At 40.6% G+C, this 27,938-nt stretch overlaps 1 protein-coding gene across 3 annotated transcripts; it reads left to right on the forward strand.

Moving 5' to 3' along the window:
• Positions 1–1,364: 1,364 nt before the first annotated feature.
• RALA (RAS like proto-oncogene A) lies at positions 1,365–27,938 on the forward strand. Of its 3 annotated transcripts, XM_085226685.1 has the most exons (6): positions 1,365–1,532; positions 12,469–12,514; positions 17,986–18,138; positions 19,127–19,335; positions 22,654–22,828; positions 26,000–27,938. In XM_085226685.1, the coding sequence occupies exons 3-6, from the start codon at positions 18,025–18,027 to the stop codon at positions 26,120–26,122; spliced, it is 621 nt and encodes a 206-aa protein (XP_085082811.1). In that variant the 5' UTR covers positions 1,365–1,532; positions 12,469–12,514; positions 17,986–18,024; the 3' UTR covers positions 26,123–27,938. The 3 variants fall into 3 exon arrangements, with proteins under 3 accessions (XP_085082811.1, XP_085082810.1, XP_085082812.1); XM_085226684.1 differs by lacking the exon at positions 12,469–12,514 and having other exon boundaries at positions 1,367–1,532; XM_085226686.1 differs by lacking the exons at positions 1,365–1,532; positions 12,469–12,514 and adding an exon at positions 14,295–14,436.

A 27,938-nucleotide genomic window follows, 5' to 3' on the forward strand; every position in this document is an offset into this window, starting at 1 on the left:
TCATTAAGAGACTAAGCCTAATTAGTATGCAAACGTTCCCCTGTGGTGAAATACCCAAAATGTGTCTCTTTTTCACTGTTCTGTTGACTTGGTATTACCAGCATTCCTTCTCTAGTTTAAACAGGATCCAAAATTTCTTTGTGTAAATGAGTTTATTCTGGTAATAAATCATAAAGAACTGCATCTGGATTGCTCTTTTATTGCTAACAGTTTCTCAGACTCTGAGGAGTGTGCAGAAATTAGCTCATACTGAAATGTGAGGCCCAAGAAACCAAAGCCTAGAGGGAGGTGGCCTAAACACTGGCTACATGTCTAAGATGTCAGAACCTGCACAAAGCTGAGCACAGAGAACAGCACAGGTCTTAAAATGCACCCGCTCTGCAAACTGCACACAAAGGCTGCATTGTGCTAGCACGGAGGTGGAAGATTTCCATCAGAGCTGATAAAAACTCCAACTACCAAACCTGGAAACCACACACAGCCATTGTAGGGAGGAGAAAAGTGCTCAAGACAGCCTGTGTAGTTTCTGCTCATGTTTTTCCCCCATTCTCACCAGCATTCTGAAAAAAAAAAAACAAAGCCCAGCTGGCTGAAGCTCTGATTGCCAGCTGTGTCTTCAGTGAAGCAAACACCAGAATGGCTGCAGCCTCATAAAATACAAATATGTACTTAGCAGCCCATTTCTATGTTATCATTAGGTTACTCCGCATTGCTCACGCCGTGTTTACACAAAGCTCCCAATTAAGCTGCTGACTTTATAATGAAAGATATACTGGGGAAGCTGCTATTTGAATTTTGATTATGAAAATGGGAACTCTCCTTTTTCAGCCCCGTTTTGGTTGGGGGCTATAGAACCCTTCACGCATGGATATTTATATCCCTGGATATTAAAAAATAATAATGTAGGAATCTTGGTGCTTCATGTCCGTTGTGGGAATGATAATAGTTGCTAAGCTCTAGACTGAACTTAATGCTGAGTGAATGCCAGTGAGTGCTGGTGCAGCTTGCACTGGTCCCTCAGGGAAGGCTCCTTTTCTGCTTTCCACGCCAAAAATCATGGCTGATAAACTCGGCGACAGATGTCTGCGACTTATCTCCTTAGCATTGAAGAACGCGCCTCGTGACCAAAGATCACCTGGGGGGAGAGCAGCAGACACGAAACAAGGATGTCGCGCTCAAAAGATAAGGCCGGAACAGGCGGGAAACGTGAGTTACCGGGCGGGTTAAGGCAGCACACAGCCGGCTGCGGACCTCCGCCCGCCTCACCACACGGCCGCACCCCAAGCCCCGCCCCACCCGCAGCTGAAGCCACGCCCCTGCGCGCTCCCAACCGGAAGTCGCTCGCCCCTTTCCCGGAAGCGGGTTCCGCCCGCCGTTCCCCGCCGGCTCTCCTCGCTCCGCAGCCCGCCCGGCCCCGCCCCGCCCCTCGTCCCGCCGCCGGCCGAGCGCGGGGGCGGTGCCAGGGCTCCCCTCCGCGCCCCGCCCGGCCCCGCCCGCCTCACTCGCTCCTCCGGCGGGCAGCCCGGCCGCAGGTAAGCCGGGAGAAGCGAACGGGAAGGGAGGGGGGAGTCGAGGTCCGGGAGGGGCCGGCGCCCGTTCTTAGCGACGGCGGGGGGGCACCGCGGCCCGGCCCCGCAGCTCCGTTCTTCTGGGCTCGGCGCGGCCGTGGGGGGAGGCCTGGGGGCCGCCGGGCGCTGCGGGTGCTCGGCTCGTGTTGCCGCCCTGCGGCTGGGGGCGTCAGGAGGAGCGCTGCGAGGGCCGGGAGAGGCGGCTTTCTGCCATACAAAAGGTGCGGAGCGCGTTCCCCGAATCAAAGCGGCTCTCGGCTCCTCGGGTTGATCGGGAGTTGGGGATTTTAGTGGCGGCTGCTGGCTTCCACGCCTTCCCTCTGGTTGAACGTCTTTCGGAATAAAGGTGTGAAGTGGGCCGTGTCCGTCCCAGGAGTCTCCCGTGGAGATGTCTGCGTCCGAGCCGTGTGTCTGTCTTGTGGCATCGCTGTGCTGCCCTGACAGAAAGCACTCGTTGGTTCCCTGGCTCGAAATGACCCTAAGCCTCTTCTTCTTAGCCTGCTTACTCATCTAATAGCTCAATATTTAAGTTCTGGGAGCTTGTGAGCATTCATGGCAGGGCTGTGTGATCTGTAGGTTCTTGCTGCAGGGTGTAAAATCTTTAATCCATGCTCGTGAGAGTTTAAGCTTTTTTTTTTTTTTTTTTTTTCCCACCAACATTCAAGTGATAAAAGTTAAAAATTAAAGTGACTTGCTCTTGCACAGAACAGTCCAGGAAACCTCCAGATCCCTGCATGAGAAGTCAGCTGTGGGGTTACATATGCTGTGTTACTGAATGGCAGATCATAGTCAGGTTTACTTTTCTAAACACAGTTGTGTTCTTAACCACCACTAAGCCATACGTTGGCATCCTTGCAAATGTTTTTAAAGGGGTTTCCCTGAAACAGGAATGTTCTGTCCATGATGAGCCTTTACCCCTGTTAGATTTCGAGTGCATCTGACTTGGAGGATAAAATTGCTGAAGCAGAGGATGTTCCAGCTTAGAACCTGATGTATTCCAGTTACTGGGAGTCACAAACAGTAATGTAGGTATGGCATCTTGTTACATAAAAAGTTGTTGAGGCAAACATCTCGGCTAATTGCCAACAGCATTGTTTGCCCTGCAGCTTCTCAATTGGAGAAAAAATAATTGTATGAGAAAAAAAGTCACGTAGCTCTTTGATTAGGTTTGTTTGCTTTGCCAACCAGGAGAGTGCTATAGGATACGGTGGCCTTGGGAGTAAGCTACTGATCACATGCATGCTGTGTTCTGGGCAGGAAGCTCCTCACCCCCTCAGGAGTGCTTACAGCCAAATTCCAGTGAATTTCCAGTATCTCCCAGCTACTGAAGTTACTTTGAATCTAAATTGAGATGTGTTTTAAGTGAACGAGGCAGTTTGATATGCTAGTGACAGTATTCTAATGAATACCTTACAACCTACCCACATCACACATTCAATTACCAGGTGGCTGTTTTAAGGCTCTTTCCTTTGTAATGAAGAATGGATGTGATGAAGCAAGAAAATAGAACAGTTGGTATAATTAGTGCAATTCTACTGGACATTCTGCAAAACGTCATGTGAATTTCTAAGGGAATAAATTGTTTCATGCTGTTATTCTGCCTGTTGCAGAAAACCAGCTCAGGATAGTTGTGAAATGTTACTGGTGAAGTATGCAGAATCTTAAATGTCCAGTCCTTGTGGATGTGAAGAGCTTAGAGTCCCTTAAACTGGAGCAGATCTGGTTTGCAGACAGACCAGGGAATTGTTAAATCCTGTTTTGCTTCTTAGCACGTTTCCTTAACAAGTGGGAGTTGGAGCGAGCACCTGCCAACCAAGGGTTTGTTGGTGGTCACTGCCACCACTGGACTGGTGTGTCCAGTATTTTTGGTAGGTGTGAACCCATGTGTCCAAAGGGCTGGGCACGTAAGGCTGAGTCTTAAGAGCTTTCCACAACAGTAAAATCTGAAATTCCTCCGAAAATTCCTCCAAAAACAAACAAAACAGTACTGGACTAAGGGATGGATGCAGATGGGAAAGAAATGCCATACAAGCTAAGTAATGCTGCTCTAGAACTTCTTGATGAAAGAGAATTGATTGCATACAGGGTGACTTAGTCATTATTGCTCATGTTTTGTTTAGGATTAGTTTGGCGTCATCAAAATTCCCAGCACTGCTGGGGCATAGATGGGTGTGCTGTGCACAACGGGGAAAGATGGAAAAACAAGTGTGTAGGAGATGTTAGACAATGTAAAGAGGAAGTCTAATGAAAAACAGTTACTGTAGAGAATTCAAAAGAAGCTATGCTGTAATCAGTTTACGATGGTAATACAGAAGGGAGCCAGGAATGCAAAAAAGGTAGCACACACAAGATAGAGTGGGTTGAATAGTAACTCTGCAGTCGTTACCTAGTGGAATTGATGATGCTTATTCTGTGGTATTGGCTCCTTAGTTCAAGTAATTACACTATAGATGAAATTCCTACCCGTACAGCTCATTTAATATACTGTATTTTTTTCTCTAACAGAAAGCTTATTACCTCATCATTTGAGGGAATGCCTGGTGCAGGGTGGCCCACGCAACTTCATTGAAAACTGGCATGTAAATACACTGTATGACCAAATGAGAATTTCTGGAAATTAAAGAAAATGTGGCTTTACAAAGGAGCTTTGCACCTGTGCTTAGTGGGTGGGTAGCAAGGACCTGCCATGCATTCAGGCCCTGCTTCATGTGTCATTTTACTCCAAAGTCCTCTTGTCCTCTTCTGTGTCACTGTTAGACTCCATCTTTAACTCTGATTCTTGTCTCCCACTGTCTGAGAACACTTATGTGTAACACCCACATGTAGGCAAGCAGAAATGTTTCCATCAACATTGAGTAGAGTGTGGTAAACATGGAAGTCTTCCAAACGTGGAGGTCCTATTCAAAACAAGAAAAGCCATCTATGCACTATGTTGTCCTTTTGCTAGTTCTCCCCTTGAATGAAGCATGTCCAGCAGCACAGAGGATAGCTAACCTGGCATTTCAAGCCTCTCCCAGGGTAGTCTGGTATCCAGTGTAGCACAGTAGAGCTGTGCTCTCCTTAAAGGGCATTTGTTTAGCTGGAATTAACAACTTCCATACCTTACCCTATGGAATTTATTTCAGACTTCAAAATGACATAACTGGTAAAGACAGGAAAGAGTATTACTGAGCAGTGCAATATGCCCAGTGATGTCTGTCATGTTGGAGACACCACTGGCTTGTCAAGTGGTGCCATGGAGAGTGTTTGAAATGATGGACATGAAGGCTCTACTTGCAGCACGGCTGGGAGAAGCTTTTTCTTAACTATGTCAGTATTACTACAGAGGTCAAAATGAGCAAATTCAGGAACTGAATAAAAGTAATTACTGTGTGGCTGAGTGTGTTTTTTTTGGTAGGATAGTACCTTTTTACACAGTTTTTAGACAGTTGATCACTTAATTCCACTTTTGCATATAACGTGCAAATTAAACTTCATTCCAAGCCCCAGGTTTCTTGGATTTTAAAGAATAATGCTTTAAATCACACATTCTAACATCTGGTTTCTATAAGGTCAAAATCTGTACTTAACAATAGCTAACTTGAGAGTTCATTGCAGTGCTGCAGTGACTGGTCCTGTGTGCCCATCACCAGAGGCTCATTGGACCTTCTTGTGCCTTCAATCCTTTGACTTTCACATTTTTGAAATGGTCTCTGAGTTTTAACTGTATAATACATATTTTGGGCTTTTTAAACTAACATGATTCATGATGCAATATCAGTGGTGCAGCACTAGTCTGCGTGAATTTGAATTGCTAAAGCCTCCTTTCTTCCTGCTCCTGGTGTGTATTTTTTTATATTTATGCACTGGTATACAGTTATGGTATATAATAACACAAAAAAACTTAGCCTGGGAAGAAAGCACTAGAGTCTGGACTTAGGAATGCATGGTCATTCAGAATTTGCAGAGCAGGTGCTTTTGGGCTAACTGTCAGAGAAATGGCTTTCTTCTAAGCAAGTTCACCTTCTTAAATTGTTAAGAACTTCATGTTGCAGTGAAAAGAGATGGTTGCATGTAACTTCAGTAGTGAAATTGTGTGGTCTGTGATGTTTTGGAGTACCAGGAAGGAAGATGTGCAGTGTGACTTGTTGAGATGCATAAAATGGTATTACTGGATTGTTTTTCCCTGTTAATTGAAGATTGCAGTAAGAACAATAATAGGTTTAAGAAAGCTGCTAGTCTGAATTACTACTTTGGTTTGTGTCATTACTAATTTAGTTTTAACTGTAGTGCAACGTAAGGAGCCATTTTTAGAACAATCCATTTAAAAACACAGTGGCATTTATTTCAGGAATATTTAAAAAGTGCCATGTTACCTGAATGATGTCTTTCAGCTGCAGCACTCTTTCAGAGAAGAACTTGTCTTGCTGTTGTGGCTGTGTGCTGGAGCTGTTGCAGCCCTTTGGACTTGGCAGAGTTATGTTCTAAACCATTATCCAAGTTATGTCTCAATCTTCTTGTTTAAATCTTGTTTTGATAATAACTTAGATCTTAAGTTGTGATCTCTGCTGTTTACCCTTCTGCTGCTGCTTTGAAGAAGGAAGAAGCCTGCTTTTAACCAGTACATCTTCAACATCTGTAAGGACACCCCATGCAGACATTGCTAACCAGCATTTCGTGCATTCAGAACTAGGTGGGTTATGAGCTGTAGTGGGATAATGTTCTGAGGCCCATAGGTGGTGATGCACAAAGTATTTTACAACTATCTGTGTATTACCATGCAGCTGGCTTCAGCCAAAAACTCTGAGTTTCTGGGCATCTATAGTTATTAGCTTTACTGATGGGTTTATGGTCACAATTGCACCTAAAAAATAATTTTGTAGGGCAGTTACCAATCACCAAAATGCTGCTATTTCTCAGCAGCTTTTTGTTCAGCTACCAGAGACTGGGATATGAACTGCCTTTTTTTTTTTTTTTTTTTTTTAAATGATACAAATAGCTTGGGAGGGCCCTGTGGTTTTGTTTTTGGTGGTGGCATCATTTGCTTTGCTTTTGGGAAACTTTGCTAGCCTGTTAACATACTTGGTCTTCCCAGGTAATGTTGATTTGGTGCATGTGGAAATTTTGTAGGAGGAAAGCTTATGTGACTGTGTTCTGTTTTTTAATTGAATGAAGGTTAACCAACATCTGTTTTATTTTCTGTCTTGCAAGTGCTTGTGGTTAACAGCTTTAGGAGTCAGAAGGGGTAGAAGAATGAAATTATCCAGTGAAGACATTCTGTATAAGACACAGCAGTTAGAAATGAGGTCACATGTGCAACATGCACAGTTTGAGTATTTTGAAGAACATTGTGAAACGATATTAGTATAAATGATTTTGTCTGTAGTTTGGCCAACTGGAAGAAAATCATCTTCTGTTTGATAAAGTTTTGTATTGTGGTCTTTCTAAGTTGTTTTTTGTTTGTTTTTAACAAACAGAGGAAAAGCTACTTATTGGAGGAGAAACTGAAGGAGGAAGAATTTTGTAACCAAATGCTGGTGTTTTATTTTTAACAGAAACGTGAGCAGTGAGGTACAACATAATACAACACCGAAAAGGCTATAGCTAACTCAGGCTGCTGTAGTTACTCTTGGATTTGTCAGCAATTTGAAGGAAAGATTTTCAGGGAAGTGTTTTTCTCAACAGATTAAGGTCCTTCCTGCTGGCTGTTATCTGGCAACAACAGAAGTGAGTTTTAACACATGAAACTTTTCCAGACTTTATACAATATTCAGCCTGTACGTGTATTAAGGAAAAAGGCTGTAGAGTTAGATTCTGACTCTGTAGACCTGACACTATTAGAGATTACTGCAGCTGAATTGAAAGCGTGCAAGTGATCAGCTAGAAGTAAAATGGTTTTGTAAGTCGGCACTAGTTAAGGTTTTTCAGGCCAGGGGAAATCCTATATTATGCCGTGCAGTATTGAGAGGATATTAGGTCACATACTTCTGACTGGAATTTACAAGTTCAAGGAAATACAGTTCACACTTGGGCAGTGTTTAGTGTTGCAATGTGTGTAGAATTAATTTGGTTAAATGTAGATGAAGATACCAGATTTCACCATAGACTTCTCTAGTACTTCCCTGGAAAGACTGACCTTGAAAACAAGCTGGATGTAGCCTGTGACTGCTCCTGGAATGCCACTGTAGCTTTTATGTTGTGTGGCTGACCAGAGGAAGAGAGCCCGAGACCCACCTAGAGATGTATACATCTTTACTGGTGGCTTTTCTAGGGTTTCTTGAATTTGGAATGTGACTGCAAAACTAATTCTGCACTGGCACTGCGTGGAAAGTGGCAAATTGACCTGAATACTTCAAACTTCACAATAAGTTCATGAACCAAACGCTGTATTTCTAGTGGCTGAGTGTTTTGTGATATGTTAAATAGCCATTAAGCTGCCGTGTGTCATACAACTGGCAAGCATATATCAAACTAAAAAGCAATTAGTTGGGTCGTTTAAACCTACTGGATGGATTCTTGCTGAGTTTTCAAATGGTAGACCTAATAGTTGTAGAATAAACAGTATCTATAATTGGAAGGGATCAGACTCAGTGGTGTTTCAACTTCATGAATGCTGTATTAACATGCAGCATCAGGTCTGTAACTGCTTTGTATTTGAATCACCTGCTCAAAAGGTTAATTGCAAGTCCTCGTGTATTTGCAAACCGGTCTCAGTGAGTCCTGCATATGAAATCCTTCTGCCATGAATAAAACAGAAAAATGATTAGGATTTTAGGAAGAGCAAGTTGCACTGTGTGGAGTGTTAACAGGAGAGGAAGAAGTTACTGAAGGAAATATGGCTGCAAAATTAATACTTTTACAGTATTAGCAGGAAAGAATATGTGCATGTTTGTAAATGAGTGATACCACATGTGGCCAAGCCATGAAATGATCGGTTACTTATTTTGCCAGGACAGATTTCACTAATGATGTTTATTTACTGCAGCTGGATGATTCCTTAGAGGAGTAAAAGGAATGTCTTGAAATGCAAAATCCAGCAAGTTCTTCTTGTGTTAGCTTCAGTTTGGCTGGTGTGCTGGCACAGCTTTCCATGAGGAAATTTGTTTCTTGCTGGCGCCACTTGTTTCAAGACTTCCCTGTATCAAGTTGACTTTTCTGCCTAGAGAGCAGTGAAACTATTTGGCTGGAGCACCAGTCTTTGTGAGTGGGGATCTCGTGTTATCTTTTTTAAAAAGACTGTACCGATATTTGCTTTTTCTAGAAAATGAACACCTGATGTTCTGAACTTCTGAATAAAGAAGTACTGGATTGTTAACAATGAATGTGGTACTTATGTTAGAGAAAATGTTTATTTATGGACCTGTACTAGCAAACCTGTGTATTTCAAATACATCTTTTGGAAGCTTTCTTCAGACTTTGTTTAAACACTTGACTTTGTCAAGCCAAGTCAAAATGCTTGCGTTTAAATCTTTTTTAAATACGTTCAATAGATATTGAAGGGTAAGTGTACAAGGACAAAAAAGGCACACTGTTGTGATTTGAGATTTCTTTTGAAATACGGTTGGGAAAAAAGGCTTTTTAAAAAGCACTGAACATGCTGTGAGCAACTTGCTGAAGCAGAGCTCTTTAACTGCTTTTAAAGTGTAATGCTGAGGCTCATGCTGCAAATTCTGGCACAGTGCCTTCTAGAGAACTCCAGTTTTGCTTTCCAGAATAGCTGAAAAGCAGCAGTTCTTTGCAAGTGTGTTTGATGTATTGACTTGTCCCAGTCAAAATCTTGGTTTTTTAACATGCTTTATTGCACCTGAAATGCAGGGTGAAAATACCTCTGGCTAGTATGTTTTGGTGACACTAGTTGAACGATGCTCACAAAGTGTTTCCCTTGGTTGGCCTTCAGTTGTTGATTCTGTTAGTAAAATCTATCCATGTAGGCTATGCCTTATCACTTATGTTTATCTGAAGGGGGAAAAGTTGTCTTTATTCGCTGTGGAAATGCTGAGTACAATTCAATATTTGCAGCTGTTCTACATAGCATCTCCCATGAGTGAGAATTGACTTCTGTTGAGATACTTAATTACAAGTATTTGGTATGGAAAGCTGCTTCTCTTTATGTCCCCCTCTTCAGTCTTACCCTTTCCTTCCTCCTTAGTTTTTGCTTGTGCTAGGAAATCTTTGCTGGATTAACCTCTGCAAGTTCTCTGACCCTAGCATGGATGGATGTGACAGGCTAGTTAGCGAAACGGCTGTGCAGTCTTGTACCATGACTGCTGTTACAGTGGTAAATTAATTTATATCAGAACAAATACCTTAATTCTCTAAATTAACCATGTAAAAGTGTGGGTTTGTATTGCCCAGGTAATCAAAAGGCTAATGGCCTCCTGACTTGTGTCAGAAACAGTGTTGTAGGGAAGGGATCATCCACTGGTGAGGCTGCACCTGGAGTTGTGTGTTCACTTTCAGGTCCCTCACTGCAAAAAAGACATTGAGGCCCTGGAGTGTGTCCAGAGAAGGGCAGTGAAGCTGGTGAAGGGTCTGGAGCACAGGTCTTAAGGGGATCAGCTGAGGGAGCTGGGATTGTTCAGTCTGGAGAAGAGGAGGGAGACAGTTGCACACTCTATAGCTATGCGAAGGGAGGTTGTGGAGGTCAGCCTTCTCTTGTGTAATTAGGGATAGGACTAGAAGGGGTGGCCTCAAGTTGTGCCAGGGGAGGTTCAGGAAAAATTAGGAAAAATTTCTTCTCTGAAAGAGTGGTAAGATACTGAAAAGGGCTGCTCAGGGAGATGGTTGAGTGACTGTCCCTGGGGCATTCAAGAAACATTTAGATGTAGTGCTAAGGAACACGGCTTTTATGGGGGAATATTGTTGGTAGGTGTGTGGTTGGACGAGTAGATGATCTTGGAGGTATTTTCCAGCACTGGTGATTCTAGGGGAAGGCAGGGTAAGGGTAGGCATTAGGTAACTTATAAAAGGTGAGGAATCTTCAGCAGGTACTAAATAGTTGAGGAGCCTTGTAACACTTGCATTGTTTTTCAGCAGTGTTTGTAGGCTGGAGCTGCTGCAGTCCAGCTTTTCCCTTGTGTGTGTTTTCTCATCTGTCATTGGTGCCAGCAAGCTTGTTTAGATCTGTCCAAAAGCCTGTGGAGGTTGGTTTTTGTCCAGGCAGACTTCTGAGCTGCTTTCTCACCTCGTTGTTTCTAACATCAGTGCTGCCAGAAAGGTGAGGGTGGGAATACTGCTCATATATAGCAGTATTGCAGACATGCAGTTGGGTTCATTTGTGTGTTTTATTAGCAGTTTATGTGGATGGTGATACAGCTTGTTCATTTTCAGTAACTCTGGGAGGTTTAAAATTTGAAGACTTTGGTTGTGTTCCAAAATGTTTCTGCTGTTCAATTCATGAAGGCTTTTCTTTGCCGTTCCATATTGGTTTCAAGAAATGTTTGTGGAGATGCCTCCTCTACTTGCAGGATGCCTAGAGGTTTTTTTGGGAACCAAATGCTGAAATTAAGGAATGTGATATGCATCCCTGGTCTCATTGTAGAAGCTGTTGCTCAATTCCCAGCTGTGCCCAAAAGCTGGCATCAAGGCCTGGTGGGAGCCCTGGCTGCAGCAGGGCTGTGAGCTTTGGTCACTGCTTGCTTGTGGTTGAGTGACTTCTTGGAGGGGTCTCGATGCTTGTGGTGATACCTTAAGAGCATAGTGCTGCTGCCATGTAGGGAGCCACTGTTCTCTACAGCAGCCCAATATAATTTTTAAAATGGATTGGGCCTCAGTTACTTGAGGAGGAGTTGTTGATAATGAGGTTGACTCTCATTCAGTGTCTGAGTATAGTTACAGCTCTAAGTACCCATATCAGGAAGCTGGGAAATGCAGGTCTCTTGCCTGAGGATATTTCCTACTGCTGAGAGATTGATCTGCAATCAGTTTTCTGTTCTTTACTGCTCTTAGTAGAAGTATAGGAACCTCAGTAAGTTTGTTTTGTGGGTGTGGGGGAGATATGTGCCTCTTACGGTGAGCATTAGGCAGCTTTGGAAAGAAGGTTCTTACTGAAGCTTGCATATGGTTTGGCTGCTTATTGAAGTCATGGGAAATTGAATCCAAATTCTCAGTTTGTGTCAAAGGATTATTTTTAGGAGAGAGGACTTATTGTGGAAGTGTTTCTAACTTGTTCTGAGGTATGGAATAATGTTTTGTTTTTTTTTTTTTTTCAAATGAAGCTAGCTATTTCCAAGGTTTGATAGAAAATTTAAGTTTGATTTCCTCTTTCTTTAAGCTGCTACTAAGAGTTCAGAGTGATGATTTAATCTTTGAAGTATTTGTTCTACCTTAATACAATACTGGCATTACTCTGTGCTGAGCTTAACAGATGTTGCATGTTTAAACTGCAATAAAAACACAAATCAAACTTGAGACATGGGGTGTTGCTTATTAGGCTAACGCTGATCTAACCTAAAAAGACTCCTTACTCTCCAATTCTTAAAACAGCTGGCACTGTGCTGCATCCTCGTGTATCTTGCCTGTTCCTAGGTCATGGGGTGTTTCTGCTGATCTGGTTTGAATATTGTAATTGCAACCAGCTGTTGGGAGGGATGACTGACTAGGCTCTGTTTGCCTGGATTTGCCTCCTTCCTTTTCAAGGAACATTTTTCTTGCAGGAATATCTCAGTCATTCCTGAGTTGTCTTCCAGATAATCTACATCCAGTACTCTAGTCTGTGCTGATCATTTTTGACCCATGCATTTTGAAGTGATTTTGTTGTTGTTAACTGAACTGAAGCTACTGGACTCGATAAGAAATGAAGTAACTGGATGAAACCATGATATTTTAATAATAAATAAGACTAAATTTATTGATGGTCCTTAGGGAAATGAAATGTATTCACTCTGGTTTTTTTATCCTTGCTTTTCTGTTTTTTCCCCAGAATGCTGAACTTTTGTCACCTCTAAGGCATATGGAACAACAGATTTGTGAGTCACTTTGCAGAGAATTTGAGAAACTGGACAATACTGAAATTTACTTTAGGACTGTTGAGTCACAGTCAATTTTCACTTTAGAATGAAATAAAGAAATTACAGCTAATGTTTCTGGTATGATACTTTAAACTAAGCTTAAAGTACGTAATAACATAATAATAGGTCTTAGTTTAAAAAAGAAATTCGTTCAGAGGATCATAGGTTTCCATTATTATTGTTCAGTAAGCAATTGGTAAATTTTTGCCTTTTGGGAGGTATTCCAGTCAAAGCATACTAATTGTAGTTCTTGATATCATACCCATAGCTCGTGTATTTCAATGAAATCACTTGTGTTCCTCCAAATTTGTTGAATTCTAGAGGAATGAATGGGAAAACAACAAAATCAGGTGACGTGTAAGTTGTTATTGATGCTCTCTATGTGAAACAGTCCTCAGTGCTCATCATAGAAGTGAGAGGGTAATAAACTCAATGTTACCATCCTGCAAATCTTTACATAATTTTCCCTTAAAGTGAACAGAAGCAAAGGAATTGGAGTTCAGTTTTGATGCCATAGCATTATGAAGGCTATAAAACTACTAACAATAAGAAACTGTTTTGTAATTGAAGGAAGACACCACTATCCCATCTTATTAACTAGAATCTAGTATGCTAACTGTACCAATTATCTTAAAACACAGAGCTGTGTGTAACCAGTCTCCTTCACACAAATGCCTGCAGCAAATGAAAGTTCTCCTGTTAAGGACAACTGCATTTTCACAAAGCCTGCATTCAGCCTTATGTATAGCACTGCAGAAAATGCCAGCTGAATTCGTGCCTGTGATGACGTGACTTAGTGTAATGTTTCTCCTTCCCTGGTCTGCTCTCATTGTGATTGCATTTATGAGACTCTAGAGGGATCAAAATGGACAGCGTAACTTCTTGACCCCTTTTAGTCAGTTTCCCTTGAAAATAAGGCCAACTTATCATATGATCTATTCTTCCTTAATTTTTGGGTTGCTGGCCAGTGTCAGGTACCTTCTGGCAGGAGTAGATGCCTTGGATCTGATTGTTCACTATGTTTGCTGAATATTTGCTGCTAGCTAAAGAGAAATCTGTATCAGTGCTCCTTCTAAAAGAAAAGATGCAATGTGAGCTGGACATCCATTGCTTTGTTTAAGCTGGTACACAGAAGGCCATGTTTGCACATCTATAGAATGCTTTGGTTAGTTGTTTTGGAGCACATTTTTCTGTAAGAATTAATTTCCAGAAAGAATCTGAGAATTTAGATGACAAAGACACTTGCAGTAGAGAGACCAGAAATTACTACTTTGGTTTTTTTCACTGTCACATGTTTGCAAAGATATCTGGCCATAAAACCTTGTTCCTGGAGATGAAAACCTCTCTTTGTACTGGTACCTGATCGTCTTACTTGCTCTTGTGAATTTGGATAGCTGCTCCATGCTTCAAGACTTTATACAAGAGTTAACATGATGCAAACACACTTAGCTTCCTTGTTCGGGTCCCTCTACAGGAACACTCTCCTGTTTGTTCCTGTGCTGGGTGGAGCTGCATGCCATGTTTAAATCCAGTGGGCACTCAGTATTTCTTCAACAGAGGACCTGCTGTGCAAGGTGTGCAGCTCTGGGAGAGTTAGCATTACTACAGGTAGCCGCTAGTCATTCGAAAGAGATACATTTTACTCATCCAGCTACAAGTTCCTTTTGCTATCCAGAGTGATCTTAGGTTGTTTTTCTCCCTACTCTTCATCCTTTCGAATAGATTTCTGCAGCTGGACTGTTGTGGCTGATGCTAACATGAATTCTAGATGGTTCTCCTTCAGTTCCTCTGATGTAATCTAAGCACACCCTAACCTGGCTCTACATCAATGATCCTGGCTCCAGCTGGAAGCCTGCCATGAGACGGAGCACAGAACTGGGGTGAGCACTTATCTGCATGCAGGTAATGAGCAGCTGTAGGGGTTTGCAGAACTTACTTCAGCTGAGCAGCCACTGAGACACATCTGTTTGTGCATTTCTGTGCTCATACATGTTGTGAAGGACAGTTTCTAGGAGCTTATCTGCAGCATAGGTGAGGAGAGATCCACAGCGTGGTGCTTAGACAGCTCTCACCCTTCAAATGAAGATATGGGAGTACACTGTCGAGCCAGTTAAGCTTTCACTTCTCTTATGACTTGTTAGACTACGCAAAGCACTGTTTAAAAATAAACTCTGGTATATCACATCAGCTTTATTGCTGGGGTGGGGATTGCCAGTGGGTGTGGTAAAAAGCTGAGCTGTATGGACGGATTACACAGCTCTTGACAACACCCTACTTGTCCCTGTGAGCTCCTCCGCTGTGTCATAACGTGGGCTTCTACTGCAGGGTCAGCCTGTTCTGTTTGTCTTCGGAACTCAAAACAATTTTTTATTGTCAAGGTGGAAAAAATAAATCACACTACAACAAAATATGAAAGTGTACTTTCAGCTATGAACAAAACTCGTATCTTTATGAACACAAAAAAAAATGGCTACATGAATTAAGGATAGGAACATTTGCTTTGCATGAAACATCTTGCATACTTTACTGTTAAAATTTAAATTTATGTTCCTCTTTGCTTTAAAAGGCAGACTGGAAAAGGTAGAGGTATGTGGCAGTAACATCACTTGTGAGGTCTGTATTCTCTCAAGTGGTGTATTTGCTCTGGGACGTCTCTCTGGATTGAATGTCACTTGCACAGAATCTTGCTCAGTTTGTAGCTTATTTCTTGGGCTTTTGTACTCTCCCTTCAGCAGGCCTGAATTTGCCAGTCTTCTCTTTGTTGGATTGTGAAGAACTTGAAAGCAAACTGACCTCACCGAGCCTCCTCCCACTACAAAGTGGGACGGAGTATTGGTGACAAGCTTATCTTTCAGATTTGAAATGGAGTAGCATGAAGTTTAGCTGTCTTTGATTTCTACTGGGATGCTGTTCACTGATGGTTATTGATGACTTGATGACTGGTTCGGTCAGGTTTTTCTTAATTCTGAGTTTTTCTTTCACTTTGTATCTTACTCTTCTTTGAAAAGATGTTATCAGGGCTTCTGAAAATGATTGCCTGCCAGAAGATCTTAGAAGAACATTCAGTGGCAAGAAGCATCTTCACTAACTTGACTGCTTCTAAGGATCTTCCTGTTTTGAAAGCAGTTTGTCAGCTGGACAAAGAACAAGTGGCAGCGAATTGTATGCTGGAATCCTACTAGCTGAATCGGAGCTTCTCATAGAATAGGAATATTCCTATTGATCAGTCTGCCTAAAGATTATAAGTTAATTTACAACAAGTGTTACAGTGAAACGTGACTCATATATTAGAGCAAATGGTGGTATTGATTTTGCAGAGACACATCTGACAGCGGTCCTGCTGAATTCGTTTGAATTTCCTGCACTATTGACGTTCTTGTGGAAGAATACTCTGCTTTGTTGCTCAGTAGAATTAGTGTGGCCATACCTGTGTATGCTGGTGCCTCAGTATTTGTGCATCCAGGAGTATTTATTGCATTGTAAACTTGTCAAAATTAGCTCTTGTCAGTTGCTGATTCAGAGGAATGCTTCTATGTATTATTTGTATGAAATACATGTTACAAAGAAAGAAGCACAACTTTTGGTATACGTTCTCTTTAGAGAAAAATGCAAAAGCAAAACGTTATTGAGTAGTTCAAAATGTGGTGTAGTAGGTTGAAAATGTACCCAGCTTGGAGTTATTTTCATGTTCTTATGCTCCCTCTTGACTACAAAGAAAGCAGTGGTTCTTCTTAAGCTTCAATGACCAAAACCCAATTTTGTTTTGTTCTTGTGCTCCTTTTTTAAAAAAAAAAAAACGGTAACGTAACATTAGTTATGTTTCTCTGCTATGTGTCTGTAATTAGTGCAGCAGCTCACTCGTGCTCATTTCTCTTAGATAACCCTTTTGGAAGAAACAATTTAAGCCATTTAACATTCAGTGCATTTTCAGAGTTCTTTGACAGCGTAATAGGTAGTGTTATTGTTGTGATCCAGAGTTCTTCATGTAGATTTCTTCTGTGTTTATCTTAATTGCAGGAAGGATTGGTTCAATCTTTAATGACATTTCAGTCAGCATGCTTTTCTATGTAAGTGCCTCACTGCTGACAAAAACGTGTCCTCAGCTAAGGACTTTGGTGTAAGTTTCAAGGAAATTGTTGTTCTTGATGTTCCAATTGTTTGATTTGCACACAGTGGTGATTCACAATGCAGGAGAACGTAATTTTAGTGTGAGGTTGTCAGAAGTAAAGGCATCTTATTACTGAGCTGTATTATTATCTGATAGTTCTGTGTGTAACCTGTGTTGCCATGTGAGTTCTTCCTGAGCTTTCTTGTCAACTATTTGGTTCTGTTGCTGTTGTAGATGTGTTGTGTATTTACATCCTCTGTAACACAGGAGTCATTTTGCATTTTGGACGTTAGAGCTTTTGACCTTAATCTCTGGAGGAAGGGGATTCTGATGAGATTTTAAGCATTCTTGTAAATCTGTGCAGCAGCTTTCCTGCGTTGCGTTTTTAAGACAGAATGTTTTATCTTCCTTTAAACACAAGTACAGTACTGCTATTATTGGGGTAGGTAAGGAGTGAAAGGAAGGTGTGGGATGAGAAGGTTGGGGTTCTGCTAAAAACTATGTGATTCAAAAAAACAAACAAACCACCCAGGATCTAATGGGATTATTTCCTGTATATGTGCACATGCACATTAGAGCATGTGTGGGAATGAACTGTCACAGAGCCCTTCGATACTGCTGAGGTGCAGAGATCTGTGTTTGACCAAGCAGTTGTGGGACTAGAACAGCTATTGTAGTACGTTGGGTAACTGTGTTTGTAGTCTGCAAAGACAAGTTGATTCTTTGCACTCTGCCTAAACTAGATTGTTCTTTCAGCTCCTGATTGACCTGCTGAAACAGGTTATTTTTAGGATTGAAATGACACACTTGCCTGGTTTTCTCTGAAAAAGTGCACAAAACCGATCCTTGTTGATGCAACTGTTGTCCCAGTGCCTGCTATTTAAGCTGGAAATTCCTTCAGATGTCTGTTTTTTTTCCCCTGCAGCTGTCATATCTCATGCTTTCTTGTGTTGACTCACTGTGGTTTCCTTTCTACAATTTTTTCTTAGTAAACTAAGAGGAATTCCTGACAAATGCCATGTCTCTAACAGAAAGCATTACGTACCAAAATGTAAATCTTTTCCCTTAATTGTTGATGGATGCTGTGAACCTGCCTGTGCCCTTTGCAGGTGGTGATGGCTTTCTTGCCACTAAAAAAAAAAGAAAGATGAGCTTGTTATAATTTGTGGAATGATTTCCAGTAAGAAGTGGTTTTCAGTGAAGGTAACAGAACTGAAACGAATATCTCTAAATCTGAGATATGCAGGGATTTGAAATGAATGCATTTTAAACACTGCATGTGGGAGGGAGAAAACTAACGAAGCAATGTTTTTTCTTCTAGGTTTTCATTTTATACCAGTGAATTTTCTGTAATCCAAAGATGGCAGCAAATAAGCCCAAAGGGCAGAATTCGCTGGCTTTACATAAAGTCATCATGGTGGGAAGTGGTGGTGTAGGAAAATCTGCTTTAACACTACAGTTTATGTATGATGAGGTAAGAAGGTACCCTATAAAATATCCTGTGTGATGTCTACTGTGTAGTGTTGTTACTTGAGCATTAATTGGTACAGTTATTTTCTGGAAAGGCCTACATGTATATGATGTACAAATGTCAACTGTTAAATTGAGCACGAATATTTTTGCACTGACACAGGCTGTCCAGAGTGTGGACACCTCATCCCTGGAAGTGTTCAAGGCCAGGTTCAATGGGGCCATGGGCAGCTTAGTTTACTGGGAGGTGTCCCTGCCCTCAGCATGGGGATTGGAACTGGATGGGGTTTAAGGTGCCTTCCAGCCCAAACTGTTCTGTGATTCTGAAATTCTGAGTTTTCTCCTTTAGAGACACCTGTAAATATGTAAATATGCCTTTCTATCCTCCCCCCTCCCTTCAGATTTTTAGGCAATTAGTGGTTGTAGAACTTACTCTTTCACAGTATATTTTCACATTGGCTACTAGACCTGTTAAAGCTTCAGTATTGAAACTCAAACTCAAATACTTCGCTTCAATAAGTTGCTTGATGCTTGAAGTGACCAATTTTTTTTTCCTTTATTTATGTTGCTGTTGAAGAAGAAGAAAAAATCTTTTCTCATTTCCCTACTTTTTTTTGTCAGTGAAAGTCATTCTTTTTGACTAGGAAATGGAAGTTACGCCTTCAGTGTCCCTTAAAAATTGATACTAAATGTACTCAGTCAGAAATGTCTGATACTTTAATGAAATGCAGCCAGATGCTGTGCTTAACCAAAAGTAGACACTTGGTGCATGGCCACTGATGTTTTTCAGTTCCTTCTAAAATTTCCTTGTAATGGCTGAAAAAAGGAGCCTGCTTTCAGCTATGTTGAATAACTGAGTATCTTATGTAGTCTAAATACATGGGCTTATTTATTATTGTAACCATATGAAATGTTTGTTATATCCATAAAGAAAATAGATGCATTTGCCTTGTACTGACCTGGTTTTCAAACAGTAAAATTTTTGGTTCTAGTTTGTAGAAGATTATGAGCCCACCAAAGCTGACAGCTACAGGAAAAAGGTGGTTCTGGATGGGGAAGAAGTCCAAATTGATATATTGGACACAGCAGGGCAGGAGGACTATGCTGCAATTAGAGACAACTACTTCCGAAGTGGAGAAGGCTTTCTCTGCGTTTTCTCTATTACAGAGCTGGAGTCATTTGCAGCTACTGCAGATTTCAGGTAGGTTACAAGGCAAGTTATTGCAATTATAGTGAGGTTCTTATAATTGGGTTTTTTTTTTTTTTTTTTTGCACTATCATTGGTAGTCCAGAATAGATGACTGTAGTCACGTTACTTTGAAGAGATGCCTAACAAACTTTATTATCTTTGTACCACTTCAGATATCTTTGCTGCTCTGCTTCTGAATACTGAACAGATGATTGCAACAGAGCAGATGCCTTTTGTAAATCAGTGCTGCTTTACACTTACACTACAGTGCAAAGAATCATGTTTGTGAATAGGCAGCCTCTCCAGTGCTGAGTACTGATGGACAGCCATCTCCCTAATCCTGCTGACTACACTTTTTGTTCCAAACCAGGATGCCACTGGTTTCTTGGCCACCTGGGCACACTGCTTGTTCATATTCAGCCAGCTGTCAACTAACATGCTTGAATCCTTTTGGCCCATGTGGCTTTTGCCAGCCACTCTGCTCCAAGTCTGTAGTGATGCATGGGATTACTGTTACTGAAATGCTGGACTTGGCACTTGGTCTTTTTGATCTCATACGATAGGCTTCAGCTCATCCAGCCACCTCTGTGGGCTCTTCCAGCTCTCAGGAAGATTGACTCTTCCTCCCATCTTGATGTCATCTGCAAACTTACTGTGGGTACACTCGTCCAGATTGTCAGTAAAGATATTAAACAAGGCTGGCTCCAGTACTGACTGCTTTGGAACATCACTCATGGCTGGTCACCAGTTGGATTTAGCTCCATTCACCACCACTCTCTGGGCCTGGCCCTCCAACCAGTTTTATTTAGCCAGCAAAGAGTGTACCTGTCCAAACTGTGGCTGCTAGCTTCTGCAGGAGGGTACAGTGAGAGGCAGAGTCAAAGGCCTTAATAAAATCTTTGTAGATCACATCCACAGCCTCTCTCTCTTGTCAGCTAGGTATGGATGAAGATTTACTAGGCTAGTTGTTTTTTTTAATTATTTTTCAAGTGTTTTTCAAGCATGCAAAGTATTAAGACCCTTGTAATGGTAGGAGATTTAGACATCATCATATTATGTGTATTTAAATTTGCTTGAGAGCCTATTTAAAACACTCATCCCTCCACGTATCTACAGAGAAAAATATCTCATTGCTATATAATATATACAGTAAATAAAGTCACCACTCCTCCAAAATTTCAGCAGTTCAAAGTTAAGCAGAATTGGAGGGAGATGATATAAAAGGAAATGATCTGCATCTCGTTGAAATAAGCATTCTTAGAGATGTTATCATAGCTCAGGTTAATTAGTACTAAGTATAGAATACATTTAAAATCTTCTCTAAGGGTGGAGGAGGAGTTATGGAGGGGGGAGAAAGAAAGCTTGTCCCCTTCTGGTGTATGTTTTTTTTTTTTCTTAATTTATTTTTCTCAGTATGTAAGTGCATGTATTTGTATCTTTAAAGAGAGAGAGAGGAGCCCAGGCTGATTAACAGGCTTATGCTACTTATGGCAGTCCTGGAGGGCTGGTTAGTATGGTTGAGCTCTGTAGTGCCAAATGGCTTCTTCAGAGGCCCTCTGCCATCTTCTGTGAATCTAGAAGAAAAGTCCTGTTTTTTAAGCCAAGGTGAGTGTTGACAATATGTATGCTGAAACAGGAAAGAAATGGAAGAAAAAAAGCCCTTTGATGCAGAGATTAAAACACTGCCCAGTACAATTCTTAAAGTGCCTTTCAAGTTGTTTTTGAAACTACTGAAGCCTAAGTGCTAAAATAGGCCTCATAACAACTGTATTCTTTCTGCTCTGTGTAAAAATACCTTGTATCTACTGGAAGGTTCAGTTAAAATACCTTTGGCATTGTTGAGCAGCCTGAGATAATACCACTTAAGAGACAAGGATGCAAAAGAAAATGACTGAAGAAGAATTTGGACATTTTAGCTTTTCCATAGAAATTTGTTCTCCTTGAATGGCATCAGGGGAGCTGTTCACTACCAGTTACAGTCTTCGATGGGTTTTCCAGTGGGCTCTGAAATACCATCGTTCTTTTAGGTAATTTTTTTTTCAATAGAAGGCAGATCTGCAAGGACTAAATTTTTAAATATTTGAAAGGTGATTTGATAAAATGTGTTCCTGCTTTGAGTAGAATAGAAGAGGCTCTAGAGAATTTAAGTTTTAGACTTCAATCTGGTGTATCTAGTTTTTTATCTAAAAGTCTTATTTTAACAGATTCTGTCATTGTCCTGAATTCTCATATTTCCACTCATCCTAATCCACTGGCTATTCAAACTACTAAATATCTGCAAGCACAGTTGTGACACTTGCTCTATTTAGCAGGGAGGGAAGGAATGTTATTTTAATTACATCTGAGAGATGAATGTGGTGTTACAAGCTGCCTCCAATGCATATCTGTTGGTTTAAAAAAAAAAAAAAAAGAGAAGCTAACTCAACAAAACTAAATGCTACAAAAAGGAAAACATCTTACACCAACAAGAGGATTCTGATGTATGCCCAATCAAAGGATAGTGACAGGATCAGTTGAATCTTTCCAGTTTCTTTCTGTTCTACATAAAATCTGCTAATAGGCTTCACCTCAGCCAGAAAAGGGAATGTGGTTCTTTGTGCTTCTTGTTGATCTTTCAGAAACTGTTCCACGATGGAGGGCTAAATTTCACTGCTAACTTTGTACAACTTTCTGAGGCGAAAGAGAGAATGCTCGTCTTCCAGGAGCAGCGTTCTTCAGATGGATGTACCAAAGCATTTGTAGTACTTGGTTCTGTTTATAAATTTAAACTCTTCATTGTAGTGGTTCAAACAGGATCTTTCCTTAAAAATCTGATGCATGTGCAACTTGTTATCCTTACACTGGCTTATAACTGAATTAAGATCTCTGTAGGGGCTGAATATAAGTGACTTCAGAAAGATTCCTGAAAGGATGAGATTTTTCTCTTGTTAAGCTTACTACCTAATTAGTTAATTTCATCAGTGGCACAAAAAAAAAAAAAGTCAAATGTAAGAATGTAGTCTGGGTATATTAAAAATTATGATTGCTAATAGCAGCATAAAGGCAGTGAGAACTACTGTCAAGTAATAACTTTAGTAAAAGGAGAACTTTATTAGTTTAAATTCTCACCTGTTCTACTTTGTTTAATTTGTTACTGATTCATCTTCCTTCCTTCCTGGAAGACTAATAGTCTGTCTTGGTCTGCTATGTAAGCTTCATAAAAAGAGTGAGTATAAAAGGAATAGGATGGAAGAATGTTTAAGTCCGCATTCTTATTTTTGTGTTCTAAGAACAGTACTCCATAAAATACTCCATAAAATAATTTCTTCTTGCTTTTCTGTTTTTCTCTAGGGAGCAGATCTTAAGAGTAAAAGAAGATGAGAATGTTCCTTTTTTGCTAGTAGGTAACAAATCAGATTTGGAAGATAAAAGGCAAGTTTCTATAGAAGAAGCAAAAAACAGAGCTGACCAGTGGAATGTTAACTATGTGGAAACTTCTGCAAAAACACGAGCCAACGTTGACAAGGTAATAACTTGCCTCATAACTCACCTAATAATGAAAAGAATCTCTGTCAGTTTTTACTTTACATTTGTCTTCTATGGGTCATAGCTTACAAGTTCAAGTTATTTTAGCCTCTTTTTTGGGGGGGGTGTGGATCTTAAAACAAATGCTTTTCTACTATAGCTTGTGATGACTGCATGACTAAGTTGCTTAATATAAAACAGTGAGAATGCATTAGGCACAGCAAGGTATTGCATCCTAAACTGTGATGAGTTAAGTCATTAGACAAGACCTTTTATTGTTAAAAAGTTATTGAGGCACTTGTGTTAGCCTTGCCTTATTGTGTTTTCTGTAACTGGAAGATAAAACTGCTTCTAGACAGTGAGAATGCTGTCTGAGGAATAAAATGGCTTAGAAAACTAAGGGAGGGATTGGAATCTTGTCTACCCTCGTCTAACCACATGCCTGTGTGTTGTTTCGATGAAGAATGGACTTACTCTTACGTTCTAAATGACCCAAAAGTGCCTCCAGAGTTTTTTGGGATAAAGCCTGGATCAGAAGGTCATAAGCAAGCACAAAGATGATAAATTACTGATTAGTTCTAAGTATTTCACTTGCATCTTGAGAAGGCAGGACTTCTTGAAACATAGCATTTCGAATAACTGTCAGCCTTGTAGACTAAAAAAGTAATAGACATCTGGCAAAAGTAAGAAGCTCAGTTTAAAGTGCAGATTTTTTTCTTTCAGATCTCTTGATAGACTTGGTGACCCAGAAATTTTCTAATGTAAATGCTTACATATGAGTAGTTGAAGCATAACAGCAGTATTAGGAGTACTGTTTTGCAATAACTTAAACTTTACTGTTGTCATCTGTCTTGTCATTGTGAACAAACGGATTGTTCAGTGCTAAAGTAAAAATGTCATGCTGTTCTGCAGGGAACATTAAGTCAATTAAATGCAGAGCAGTTCAGTTGCTTTCAGTTTTGGTGCATAACTGCAGTTAACATCCACCTATTTCAGTCTTGCAGAAATTCTGAGGTCGTCCAAATCTGTTTCATCATCTTTTAGCAGCAGGGGGGCAAAAGTAAATATAAATCTATGCAAATAACTTTTGCATTCACATGACAGGCTACTAAAGAGCTCAAGGCTTCTTTTTGGAACAGGTGGCATTATGGATCCAGATTGATATGTATTACATAGAGTTCTGATTTGACATGAATTAGTCATAGAATGGCTTGGGTTGGAAGGGACCTCAAAGATCATGTGGTTCCCATCCCCGTCCTACAGGCAGGTTTGCCTGTAAAATTAATCGGGCACTAGGTCAGGCTGCCCATCCAAACTGGCTTTGAACACCTCCAGGATTGGGCATCTGCAACTTCTCTGGGCAACCTTTTCCAGCACCCTCTGTGTAAAACATTTCTCCCTGATATATAATCTAAATCTTCCTTCTTTTGGTTTGAAACCATTCCTCCTTGTCCTACCACTGTCTATGCATGTAAAAAGTTGGTTGCCCTCCTGTTTATAAGCTCTCTAAGTATTGAAAGGCCACAGTGAATTCTCCCCTAATCCTTCTCTAGGCTGAATAAGCCCAGCTTCTTTAACCTTTCTTCCTTAGAGAGATTCATGGCCTCCCTCTGGACCTGTTTCAAAATGTCCACATCTTACTTGAGCTGTGGGCCCCAGACCTGGATGTGGTACTCAAGATGGGGTCTCACGAGGGCAGAGTAGGAAAGCACCCTCACCCTGCTGGCCACTCCTCTTTTGATGCAGCCCAGGAGATACCACTGGCCTTTTGGGCTGCAAGCACACACTGCTGACTCCTGTTAAGTTTTTTATCTACTAGAACCCTTGAGTCCTCCTCAGCAGGGCTGCTCCCAAGGAGGCTTTGTTGGCCCTAGTAAATACCAGGTATTAGTTACTTGTTTTCTTAAAGCATCTGAAGTTACGGGGTTAATTATATGAACTTAAGTTAGTATTCTATAAAAAATTGTGCTTTTCTAAATTCCAGAAGGGTGGGTTTGGGCTTTCACTCACTCTGGTAACAACAGTAAGCAAACGAGCATTTTCTCACACTAGGTTACGTATCCCAGATGCTGTGATACAGTGCCAGAGCTTAAGCAAGCTGACAGTTGCAGCATACCATTAAAACAGATTTAAGTAAAAGCAAGCAATTTCAACATGTAGTATCCTAAAGGCAGTTGTATTTTTTGATGGAAACGCATAGTTGCATTGATTTTTCTCATATCCTCTGTAATGAAAGTTTATGCTTTTTCTGCAGACAATATGAGATTAGTGTAATTGCAGATAAAAATACCTGCTGTGGTCTGTAGAAGAGTTTTTCAGTCCTTGCCCTGTCTGTGCTGCATAGAAATGGATCAAGCCCCCTGACAGATCAGGAGGGAAGTCTTCCTGATGGAGAAGTTTTAGAACTGTTCAAATGATCTGCTATGATAACAAAGATGAAATAGTTCTTTTCTGTAGCTCTCTCTAAGGCAAGATTGTCTTAATGAATGAAGTAATTTAGGCTCCCTGTCACAGGCCTTAGCTTACAGTCTTTCCTCTCTTAAATGAGTCATTGATACGTCTCCAACTTCTGTTTCCTACTAAGCTACTTGATAATAATGAAGTTTCTGCATACTTTGAGATACCTAATCTAAAAATAGCTTATGTAGTTGCATGGTTGATAACCCGTGTTTAAAGGGAATGCTAATTTGTTTTTTCTGCACTTTTTGTTTAGATTTGCATCGTGGGGCATAGTGACTGTGAAATGTGTAGTGTGTGCTACTAGAACTAATTGTAGCAGTGCTTCAGTCTTTGCAGTTCATCACTGAATATTCTCAAAATACAAACAGATTTCCCTGAGTCTCCTCAGCAAGATGTAGATAGAAAATGGGGAAAAAAAAAATAAAACCCCAGATAGCGACATGAATCTTGCTTTAATTCTTCTGACAAGATTCATAAGCAAACAGCAGAAGCTAGTTGAACTACAGGTACCATGAAAGAAGCAGATATGCATCGCATGGACTTGGCCTTGAAAACCAGTGAGAGATTTGTTGGATTAGTCTTTGTTTGCTCAGACTGATAATGTATAACTGATTATATTCTAACCACCAGAAGCAGATGTCATCAGTGATAACCTGAAGTAACTCAGAGGTCTGACAGTGTTTTGGCATTTACGTTCTTCCATCTTTTCCAGGTGTTTTTTGATTTGATGAGAGAAATTAGAGCCAGAAAAATGGAAGACAGCAAAGAGAAGAATGGAAAGAAGAAAAGAAAAAGCCTAGCTAAGAGGATCAGAGAAAGATGTTGCATTTTATAATCAAAACCCCGAATTCCTTTCCTACTTTGACCATACTAATAAAAAACCATAATTTATAAGCATGCCATTGAAGGCTCAAGTGACTGAAATTACTCTAACATGTTGGAAATTGTAATGTACCACTAAAAGCATGAATTGGAGCTGCACTGAAAGTCAAATTCACTGAAAAAGATTGATATGGCTTCAAGAGAAGCAAACCATTTCATGATCGCCTACCTTCTCACATTTCTTCTGAATGTAGTGTTTCATGGGGAGTCTTTTCTTTATTAGTAAACGGGGAAATATTACTTTGTGGTTTCTTGTAAAGCATACTTTTTTATCATTGATAATTGTCACTTTGTCTTGTCTTTTGTTGCCTTGAAAATTCCAGTTGTGAACGTGATACCTAACAAAGAGGTTGTTTTGCCATGGAGTTATGCAAATCAGGAAAGAATAATGTATATGCCAACAGTTATGCTGAGGAAAATTCTACGTGGTTCCGCGTTACCTGATTAACCTAGAAGAGTGATGTAATCTTTTACATTGAAACATTTGAATATGCCTTAATTTTAAAACCTAAAATAGCAGGTTGCTTAGTCAAGGGTGTATTTTCAGCTTGTTGCATGGAGACTCTCCCTGTGCATCAGTGCGAGCCTGCCCTCTCTGCAGAGTGCAGTTCCATGAATGATCTCGCTAACTAGCTGTCTGCTAGCGGTGTCTGTTCTTCAAACGTGTGCCATACTATGGTTTTGTGAATAATACAGAGCATATTCAGTCATCTGTAGCTTGGTGAACTATATGGTATCTTATAGCTAAAAGGTCAGAATACGTGTAAGATGGAAGTCAAAAGCCTGTGGCACATCCGAGCCTGGAATGGTTGCTTAAAACTTAACGTACTGATACCTTGAAGCTTCCCTTTGCAAGTAGATGTTTGTCTAGATGTTCCTTGGGTTTTAACTCCCTGGAGTAGGGTGGAGTGGAGCTGATTCAGTAGCGCTACTGTATTTTGAGTTAAGATGTTGTCCGGGAAATTCCGTGTCATCGGTTAATTTCTTTTGTGTTCCCGACACTCAGCTGCAGGAACACAGTGTGTTATGCTGAAGCTCACTGCAGGTTTTGTACTGTTTAGTCTACTTTGTGTTGATTTTAAAATGGGGAACACTGTAGCTACTTTTTCTAGTTAATGTTGATATTAAACAATCAAAGATGCTTTTGCAATACAGAAACATTTACCGTGGACATCCAAAATCCCCAAACAAAATGTACTGCCTCAGTTGCTTCAGAATAGCAGGAATACTTGCACATGATGAGTGTGCTGCATCTTAACTAAAAATATACCAGAACGTTTGAGGGTTTTGGACTCCTCTGGGGTAAGATGGACTGGATCAATTCCACAAACTGTTACACTTTTTATACATGTGTAAGCCTATAACTGACAATTTAAAATGTGCTCAAGCAAACTAGGTAACAAATATTTAACTTTCATGCTAACAGACATTTTAGGGACTCAAGTCTTAGAAGTAATATTTGTCACGTTAAATATTTATCAGTAGGAATTTTGTATGTGTGTTAGTAGACTGCCAAGTGCAGAATTAAAGTTACTCATGTAACTATGGCAAATGAGCCAGACATCATCTTCCTGTGTACTCATTTTGGTCTATTTAGCCAGGGAGTCTAACCACTAACATTGTGACTTTGCTTTGGAATCTGTCTGCTGGGAGCTGAGGTGTTATGAAGCCACCAGACATAAGAAACTTGTCTTGGCTGATGCCTTACCCTGTCCTTTTATTTGCTATTTGAGCCATTCAAAGATGAATAAACTTCCACTTTTTTTAAA

Source organism: Meleagris gallopavo, chromosome 6 (assembly GCF_905368555.1).
Source record: "Meleagris gallopavo chromosome 6, MGAL_WU_HG_1.1, whole genome shotgun sequence".
NCBI classification, from domain to species: Eukaryota; Metazoa; Chordata; class Aves; order Galliformes; family Phasianidae; genus Meleagris; species Meleagris gallopavo.